General features: G+C 42.9%; 1 protein-coding gene across 1 annotated transcript; it reads left to right on the forward strand.

The window, feature by feature from the left end:
- The first annotated feature begins 1,035 nt into the window (after window positions 1-1,035).
- tbx18 (T-box transcription factor 18) lies at window positions 1,036-10,431 on the forward strand. Its single transcript, XM_005724885.1, has 8 exons — window positions 1,036-1,544; window positions 2,747-2,909; window positions 3,283-3,384; window positions 5,387-5,558; window positions 5,977-6,144; window positions 7,131-7,195; window positions 8,506-8,600; window positions 8,790-10,431. The coding sequence occupies exons 1-8, from the start codon at window positions 1,310-1,312 to the stop codon at window positions 9,323-9,325; spliced, it is 1,536 nt and encodes a 511-aa protein (XP_005724942.1). The 5' UTR covers window positions 1,036-1,309; the 3' UTR covers window positions 9,326-10,431.
- Window positions 10,432-10,568: the final 137 nt, after the last annotated feature.

The following is a 10,568-nucleotide window of genomic DNA, read 5'->3' on the forward strand; positions in this document are numbered from 1 at the left end:
CACACACACACACACACACACACACACACGTAGGCTCAGTGCTTTGTTTATTTATAGCCAGCTTCTCCCCTCCATATCTCACCGCCACACCAACGCGCATTCCCGGCGTGACCGCGCTCGTTAACACGGCCTTGAAAATGCGCACGATTATTTCCACGCGTGCAGTAAGAGCGAGTCAAACTCATCCATGTATTTTATCCAGCTGGTTGCATTCACTCATTTCCCCCTGTATTTCAAACATATTCCCAAATATTTCATTTAGCTACTGTTAGACTCGGGTTCAGTTTGAGACGGAAATATTACCTCGTTATTTACGATTAGATCATGATCGTTATAATGACATTATCATATCTGTTATTACGTTATCGACTAAGAGACTAATACTTATTGTATTAGCCTTTAAATAGTCTATAGATTCAGGGTTAAGTGTGCAGCTATCTTACGGTTGTTTTTAGTGCTGCAATTGCCTAGTTTCTCTTTTTACAGTTGCATATTTGAGTAGAAAAGAAAAATCGAAATGTAACTAAAGTTAATGGCACTGTTGCCATGACATTTATGCCAAAATACACGTGAAATGGTACACAACAAAGCTCTTGTGTTCAGTAGACATAGTTGGGATTTTTTTAAAGACTTGTTAAATACATAAAAATAGTATTTTACACAACAAATGTTAATTCCATACTCGTATTATGATCATGGATATTTTGAGGTAAATAATCAGTATAAGATTCAGTCTGTATGATAGTTCTGTCAGGACTTTTTTATTTGGGGGAGGGGGGGTCCAGTCGTGCAGGAGCTACTAATGGCCAGATATGCAAAGCATGTTGGGCCGGTGTGTCAAAATGCGCGCAGTGCCCCGGAGAGACGCTCCTAGCTCTCCTTGGCCTGAAGACATGATTCATTCACCAGCTCTACTTTTACCACATAAGGCGGCACGAGCGGCCCCCACAGCGGGCGGGACCAAAGGAAAAGTTCCGGGGGGTTGTGATTACTCATGATTGGTTGCTCTGCTCTGTGACTGACAGGTCCCTCTCCCCGACTCTCCTCTAAGCTCGGTTGTTGACACTCTCCAAAACTCCGCAAGGCACCTACGGATAACGGAGACACCATTACAGCTCGCCCCAGGCCCTTCTGTCTCGTCAGCTGCTCCGTGCAAGCACGGAGAAACTACCCTGCCCTTGGCGCGGGATTGCCAGCGTGGATCACCTTCTTTTTGCGACTTCCTCGGTTTTGAACTTTTCTTGCTCCCGGCCTGCAAGCTCGTGAGCGATCTCCTTCGTCTCCTTCCTCTGTCCCGAGACGCGGAGAAATGGCAGAGAAGCGCAGGTCCCCGTGCGCGCTGAGCGTCAAGGCGCATGCATTCTCAGTAGAAGCGTTGATCGGCGCGGAAAAACGCCGCAGGACGAGCGGGGAGGAGGTCGTGTCCCCCGGCTTCGAGGACGAAACAGATGTGTCTGATGTAGCCGGGAGTCCGGGACTACGGGCGGACAGAGGGTGTACCGGCGACCGGGGCAGTGAAGTTGAATGTGGAAGTGGCGGATCCCGTAAGTAATAATAATAATAATAATAATAATAATAATAATAATAATAATAATAATAGGTGTCTGACATGTCAGCATTATAAAATTATGACTTGACGCTCATACTCCATCATTATAGGATGCATTTGTTTAAGCTGGTTAATTACTGTGCAGCTGCTGCCCGCGCACATTTGTTATTCTGTTATTATATCAGAAGACCAAAATCCTGATCCTTGCTTATGTATTCATGAGCATTTTCCCCTTGCCTGCATAATAATTCATGTTCTCTTCTTCTCGTCACCGACTAGAATTCGGTCATAAGCATAAAAAAGATGACGTTTATAAAGTAAAACAATAATAGGCTTCCTTCGGGGCCGCACGGTGAGACTGTGATACATCACTGCTCTGGTCTAGTAAATATGAGCGGTGTGAGTGTGACTAATGTGAGAGGCTTTATGAGTTGTGTTGCAATCATAAACACGCCAATTAGCAGCGTATAAAGGCCGGGAAACTGCCACGGAAAGGATACTAAGAGGTCTGCAGACGAAATAAACCGACTGGCCCGGACAAATTAGGATTTAAACCCGCTGTAAGTTCACAATGCATTTGGCTGAGGAGTCTCTGTGTTAGTTTGCCTCGTTAGGCCCATGTCTAATGTCCATAAATTTCTACCACTTGGGGAGGCCTGTGCTGAATAGCACAAATAACAACAGCGGCGAGACGCATAAACACCGCTGTTAGTGCTTCCTCTTAACACATCCTCAGTATTAAAACAGGCGTGAAAATCGTTGAACATTTTTAAGGTCAGTACTGAGTGCGAGACGGTGTTTAAGCATGCAGATATTTCTACTTTCTCATAGTTTTCATTTTTTAAAGGCTATCTATCAATAGCGTGACATTAAATCGTAGAGACAGAAATAACTGCCAGAGGTTTAAAAATATTTACTTCGCTCTTGCTTGTGATATTCTGGATTAGGCCACTCTATTACATTGCTCTTCTGAAATAATTGTGTTGTAAATTAAAGTAAGGCTTTCAACGTATTTCCTTTGTTCTGCTGAGACGTTACCGTGTGACGTTACCGCGCTTTAACCCCGTTCAGATTAATTTTTCTTTTGTTTTAATGAGTCACACAACAAGAGTGAAATGCAACACCTCGTGAACAACGCTTGGCTTGTGATGGAATGTTACAATTAACACGTGCCAATCTCAATTCATCTCGGTGCAGCAGAGAGCGACGACGCGCTGCTGGAGAGCCCGCAGCCCGCAGCTCTGTGCACGGCGCCGGTAACCGGGACCGGAGAGGAGACCCGCGTGGACCTGCAGGGATCAGACCTGTGGAAAAGGTTCCACGAGATTGGCACGGAGATGATCATCACCAAGGCCGGACGGTGAGACAGGGATTCGCGTGAATGCGTAACTTTATGGGTGACTGAAGAAAATAAGAAATGAGAAACTCGAGGAGAGAAAAAAAAGTTAAAGATGAAAACAATATCAAACATATAAGAAGAAATACGACGCACGATTCGTAGAAATTAGATGAGCAAGGCAGTGAACCAGATGATAATTTGAAAAGTGAGCAAAATTGCTATTAAAATAATTATTTAGAGAGTTTATCTCTCTAACCAAGCCAAACAAAACTCTATTGCATTGATTCTTTAATTAAGCTATTATTAATGCATTTTGTGATGGTGAATAGTATATTATTCACCAGTTAAAAAATGACAGAGTGTTGCAAAAGAATGATTTTGGTTTTCCTGGCAGCCGGATGTTCCCCGCTATGCGTGTGAAGATTACGGGTTTGGATCCACATCAGCAGTATTACATCGCCATGGATATAATCCCCGTGGACAATAAACGATATAGGTAAGACCCACAAAAAGCTCCACCACAGGCCCGTGCACACTTACTCCAAAGCTCGTAAATCGTAAAGATGCTGCTTCTTAAACTTTGAGATCCTGCTGTCAGAATTTTTAAAAGCTATTTTTCAAATCTCGTAATGAAGGAAAAAGTAAAAACAGAATAGAGTGCCAGCGAATCTGAGTACACTGGGATATTTGAAACACCATTTTATTTTTGACTTGTCAAAGCAATCCCTGTCGAAATATAAAACAAAGTCACATGACACAAGTCCTGCGACATCACGTGAGGGACTGTGGTCGGCGCCAAAAAAACAAATTAAATGTGAACTAAAAGAACATATTCAGCTTTATTTTAACAAAAAGATGGACTTTTTGAGTTAATAATATGTAATAATGTCAATTATGGCATGTACACCATCTCATTAAATTTATAATTCTGTACAAAATATTTTAAAAAGTAATTTTTAAATAATGTTTACTTTTTGAAAAAATGAGGGCATAATCTTGGTGTTCATTTGCTGACGGAACTTTTCAGATAAAGAATGCGCTAAAAGGTAGATTAAGTGTGGCAGTGATGTAATTCGCTAATCCCACGTAAGTTTTAACCACAGACTTTTTATTGATTTGTGATGGGATGTCGAATTGAATTGTTTTAATCCTTAAAACCTTATATTCAAGTGTTTTGATGAATCACTGGGCATGATAATGAACTGGTTGGATATATTCAGTGCCAAAAGTTAAAGGATGAATTTATGCACTGATAAAAAACAAAACTCTAGAAAATACTTGTAAAAAATGCATATTGTTTAAACATGCTATATGGAGCCCAAGGCCATTTATTGACGTAATAATCTGTTAAACTATAATAACACATCAAAATAGGCTAATGCATAATGTGAAGCAAACACGCTGGATGTTAACAAAAACAATTGTTAACATGATTATTTTAAATGTGCTGTTAGGATTTAAAGGTCTCGCTAATACTAAGCAATAAAACACGTCATTCGTAAAATAGTTCAATAGTTTTGTGTCATCCAGCCCTGAAAAAAACAAATTCATTTCCATTTTGTCCGGAAAAAAGCACAATATAAGGAATTTGGGCAAATCACACGACGCATTCCCAATGACAGAAAAGCGATTTCGAGGCGAAAAAACGAATCGCGAAAAACGTCCCCAAAAGAATGAAAGCTGTACCCCACAGCGCTGTAGCTTAAAGATACTCTCTCACACGCGTGTACTGTATAAATGGCAACAGCACAGCAATTTTCTTTAGCATGTAGTCCTGATTTAGACTCCATACACTCTGTTCTTGGTACAACCCAGGATTTTTCAATTGTGCAACCTCAGCTTTGCCTCCACAAATGGTGCTTGGCACCGGTGTTTTGTCACGGCGGTTTTGTCGTCCCTTTTGGAGAGGACCGTTTGGATACCTAACCTCTCCACCCTGGAAGGTCAAACCAGCAAAAGTCGTTACAAAGCAGAAGAAAACGGCGTGTTATTGCAGCGGTATCCGTGCAGCCAAGTCTTTGCGTGATATAAACCGCGTGGGTGTCATTTCAAAGGTTCAAAATTCAGTTTATAGGATACCACGTTTTAAAGTGAATGACATGCCGGATAGCACGTTACTGGTCCATCTGCCTATAGAACATATAACAAATGCATTATGTAAACTTTGGTGCGCAATGGCGCGCCGTGGATCAAACAGAAGGAAAATACTGTTTGTTTATAAAGAGCATTAATCCTGTAGTGGAGTCCAACCTGTGGCCTGGAGGGGAGAGTCCAGTCCGGCCCTAAAGTCATAAAGAGTAAAATATGAACTTAGATTTTAGTGTTAAAGTTTTATGCTTTTGTAAATTCACTCCCTTGTAAGAAAACATTTTATTCTTTATTGCTGTATATTTATTCATCAGTTACTGAAGTATCGAGTCTACCTTTTGATTTGTAAATGATACGTTCATTCAGACAGAAACCGTGCTCACTCACTGCCTTGTGTGTGAATTGTGTAGGTACGTGTATCACAGCTCCAAGTGGATGGTAGCGGGGAATGCCGACTCCCCTGTGCCTCCCAGAGTATACATCCATCCGGACTCCCCGGCCTCAGGAGAGACGTGGATGCGTCAGGTGATCAGCTTCGACAAACTCAAACTGACCAACAACGAGCTGGATGACCAAGGACATGTATGTAGCAGCACATCACACTTGTGTGACACATTTGTAATGTGGCTCTGTTGTATGAAATGATTTACTACTATTGTAGCAAATAATATGACTGCATATTATTTACAATCAAAACATTCAATTTCACAATGAGCTATTATATAAAATGTAAATTTCTAATCTAATATTAAAAAGTCTCATCTCATATGAAATAGTAAAAGTCTCATAGTTTCCTAGTCTGAGTTGAACATGACTTAATGTTCTGTGCATTTTCTTGTTTTATTTAATTTTCTTTCTTTATTTTTACAGTGTAGGTCTGTAGAGCTTGTGCACCCACAAGCGTACATGTACATTTTCCCCAGCCATGCTTTATGAAACACATAAAATAGCAGTTACATAATCCAAGCCTCAATCAATGTGTTTCCCTCCCCCGGTTCAGATCATTCTGCACTCCATGCACAAATACCAGCCGCGGGTCCATGTAATCCGTAAGGAGTGTGGAGAAGAGTTATCCCCAGTGAGGACCATCCCTGCAGGGGAAGGCACGCGCACCTTCTCGTTCCCGGAGACCGTGTTTACCACTGTCACGGCGTATCAGAACCAACAGGTAGCTCAGCTGAACTCCTGTGTAGAGACCCATAAACTAAATATAACAAAATACTCACAGTCGCCAAGAAAGTCACATTTCCAGTGTGTGCTGCTACGATGTGCTGTGAATTTGAAAACAGATGATGTAATTTTGGATGTTGTGGTTGTGAAGTAGATGTTAGAAGTTTAATATACGTTCGTGCAGCTCATCATGCAGTGTAAAGATAAGCTATTTTAATTCCTAGTAAGTAAGTAAGTAAAATGTATTTATATGGCACTTTTTAAGCCGATAGTCTATTTTAAAGTGCTTTACAGAGATATTAAAAAAACATCACACATGTTCTATGTTTTGCATTTAAAGGCAGATTCATCTCTGTCAGCAGGCGTGTATGTCTATGCATGTACATGCTCTACAAAATAAACAGAATAAAGTCCTCTGGAAACTCCTCTGCAGGCTGTTAAAGCAGTTTACCAAATAAAGGCTTATGTGACGGGCTGTTAAGAAATAATAGTGATATTCGCTTACGTTGTCACACATAGCTTAAGATTGTTATATTTTCTGTTTTCAGTGAGGAAAGCTGCAGCTTTTCTGTGTTTTTGCACATGTTTGCTCCATGTGAGCTTTGAAGTAGGACGTTAGCTGAGGTTTGCTGGCCTGCAGTGCATGATGGCTGAAGTCAGAACATGGTGGTGATGTCTATAAAAGTCCTTTTGGATGAGGGTCACAGAGCTGGGCCTTAAACACCACCCACAGTCTGAACAGGCTCACAGACATTAACTCCATGCACTTATGCATGCATGAACCCACACAAAGTCACATAAATGTGCAAAGAAACATACAAGTACGCATGCTCACGAATGAATTTATTTATAGACCTGATTGAAAGATTTCCGAGAAAGAAAACATTTTGGCTGGAAGTGGTATTATATAGCGTAGTGCGTTATCTTTGATTTCATAATAACAACGTTTCAGGAAATAATTAGAGTCTTATTTTGCTTTTTCAGATTACAAGGCTGAAAATTGACAGAAACCCATTTGCCAAAGGCTTCAGAGACTCTGGCAGAAACCGGTGAGTTCATTTTAACCGCAGAGATTTGCACATTATCTGGTGCATTAGGGGTAGTGAGCGATGCATGACTGCTTCATATTTTGGCTTGCATGTGGTTTTTGTCACTGCTATTTTAGTCTGATTTTATGGGGAGTAAAGCTATGTATTTATTTATTTATTTTTTTCCTAATGGAAAATGTGCTACAGCCTCCCATTAAATTTTGTCCTGAAGGGCAAAAAAAAAGGAAAAAGAAATGGACCAAGCTGAAAAAAGACGTGGCACGTAGCTATGGTTAGAGTGGTGATTCGTTTTCGTTCAAATGTGCTAACTTTAAAGGCAAATTAATTCCTGCAATTGCACTGTTACAGGCACATGCTGTAACTTTGTCTGCGAGCCTAAATGGAGCGTCAGATTCCAGCCAGCCTCGGGAACATAAACATCAACAGCAAAATAATAAAAGTCAAGAGTGTCCCGAAGAAAATCTGTATAAACACATTTCTAAACATATATAAACACAGCATTAAAACAACACAGCAGTAAAACTCTAGCAGTCTCCAAACAGCCACTCCCCTGAGGCCTCGTAGAAATCATTAGAGAGGAGAGCCAGAGGAAGGGAAGCAGAGGGAATGTGCGAGAGGGAGGAAGGTAGAGAACGGCAAACTGGATAACCCAGGCACCTTGACAGCTGACCCTATAAAAGTTAAACTCAGGAAGGCTGAAAAAAAACCCTTCTCTTAAATATTACAGGAAGAGTTAAGCAGTTTGCTAAATAAACTTCTGCTCTGATAGGCTGCTTTGGAGCACACAGAACCGCTCCGGGCAGCTTGTCTAAATTATCACCGTGGCTACAACCCCGCGGGGGGGAAGACTTTTATCCTCACGCTAACGAGGGGTAACAGAGCACTCGCATTACCCACCCGCCACAGCAACCCTCCGCCCCACCTAGAGGAGCATGGAGGCTCAGATTTGGGGTGGGGGCGGAGGAGGAAGAAGGAGAGTCCCACCTCATAAATCGTTGCTGCGGCTTCCTGCTCCTTCGTCCTGATTCGCCCGTAAAAGCCGTGTGAAAGCAATTACACACAAGCACCCAACCAGCAGCAGCCAATCGAAGCCTGGCGTTTATGCCCCTCATTACCTGCGGTCTCCATGGAGATGGCAAGGAGGGCCCCACAGGCGACTAAGATGGCCGCCAGGTGGTTGGGCGAAATGCACGATTTAGTGAGGCGTGCTGAGTTAGAGCGAGAAAGAGAGGTTCCCACTGCATCAGACATTAGAAGGTTGGGAGAGCTCACGGTGAAGTGTTAATGTGTGCATTTGCGCGTGTTTGCAGGATGGGTTTGGAGGCTTTGGTTGAGTCTTATGCATTCTGGCGTCCATCCCTGCGAACACTCACATTTGAGGACATCCCTGGCATGACCAAGCAAGGTAAAGTTCAACAACAGGAAGCTTCTGGATGGTGAACATAAGATATCCAACCTAAAGACAAAATCTTTGTTTGTGATGGGCGTCCTTATTCACACCATGAAAGTGTTTATCAGTCACTCACAGAGTACTGGTTGGTCATAACTACAGGTTGCCATGGCTGTAAACATTTATCCTGCTCTTATTTTGTAGGAGTCCCAGGAACTCATGCAGCGGTTGGAGCATCGCCTCACCTGCTCTCCACATCCCCGTGCTCATCTCCTTTCCAAGTTTGCCCTCTCAGCCCACCGGACTACACCTGTAGCCGGCCGGCACACCCCCTCCACCGTTACAGTAACGCCCCAGAGCCATTCCCCCCACCCAGAGGTCCATCTGCGTATGAAGCCGAAGGATTCTGCTCCCTGCCTCTCCCTGCCTCTCAGCTCGGCTATCTCTCCAACCCCACCTCACAGGGCTATGCCGGCCTTCGCCTCCACACGCCGCCCTACAGCCTGTATGGTTACACATTTCCCTCTTCGCCGCGCCTCGCTGCCAGTCCTGATAAAATGGCCGCCACAGCCAATCATCAGAGTGCCTTCCTTGGCTCGTCGCCCAGTGGGACTTTAACGGACAGTCTGGGTGTGCTCGGCGGAGGACAGCAAGGCTTCTTGTTCGATTCTCGGACTTTGGGACTGGCAGGGAGCCAGTCGGGAGGCGGGGCCTCGCAGGTCACTGCTCACATGGGCTGACTTTGACTCTGGGTTGTCACAAACACACAGTGACACCCTGGATTGGGTGTGTGCTGCTTTTGTTCCCGAACACTCTCTGAGTTAACGATCAAGCATCACGCTGAAGACAGAAAGAAGTGAGAGAGCAGGCTTTTTTTGCCTCTGTGAATATATGAGCTTGTTAAAGCTTTACCTGAAGGAAATAATTTTTACTTTTGTTTTCACGCACGATTTCTATGACATGTCTGTGGACCTGCAGTGGTCACTAAAGAAGCAGCAGTGGTGGTTAAGGAGTCCAGACGAATGAACACACAGACTGAATTTGGACTGGGCTCAGACCGTTGTGGCCCAGAGAATCAAAGCAAGCACTTCATCCTCTGCCCTGAAACAGTAACTATGATACTCATACAGTGCTGCCTTTGTCTCTATCATTGCCTACAGTGGGTGGGACTACTAAACACCATCAAAGTTTTTCTCATTACATGCACGATTGTTCCTTCGATCACTATGCACTAATAGCAGGGCCTGTTCACCACTCAAAAACACTTTTTACACACAACACTCGGGGTCGGACGTATAATTACTTAATGACGTCATAGCCACAACAGACCATAGGAGTTCTCCTGGTGGCAGTCGTGGTCTAATGGTAAAACTGTAGAGAGGAGTGGATAATGAAAAGATTTAAGGCTTAAATGTATTTTTTCATGTCTGACAGAGAAGCAACAGTACATGACTCTGTATATATAAGGGGGGAGGTGGGCGGGAGGAGATTTCTGTATATAAAGGGCTGTGCAACCCTTCGCGCTTAAAAACCCCGATGCACCTGCTTCTGCTCTTAAGACTGGGTCAGGTATGGGACACCCTACCCTGAACTTGACTGAAAACCTTTTCTTTGCAAATGCGCTATAACAAGAAGCCCTTTGGCCTGAGGACATTAACATGTTCTGTGACCTTTTTGAGCCAAATAAAATATATGTATACGTGTCACGATGTTTGAATGTAATCAATAACTTACTAATTTAACTGATTTCACGTGGTTTTGTAATGAAATTCAATGCATGTTCGTGTGGGCACGACAATTACTTTACACTTTTTTTTTAAATCAAAGCAATCACAATACAATATTTCCTCAAGAAAATACGCCTAGTTGTATTTGAGTATAACTGCAGGTGTGTGTGTGTGTGTGTGTGTGTGTGTGTGTGTGTGTGTGTGTGAGACAAAGTAGCCGTTTTTTTCACAGAAAAATGAAAAACATCCCAGAACA

Source organism: Pundamilia nyererei, unplaced genomic scaffold, assembly GCF_000239375.1.
Source record: "Pundamilia nyererei isolate P.nyererei 1_Seehausen unplaced genomic scaffold, PunNye1.0 scaffold00013, whole genome shotgun sequence".
NCBI lineage: Eukaryota > Metazoa > Chordata > Actinopteri > Cichliformes > Cichlidae > Pundamilia > Pundamilia nyererei.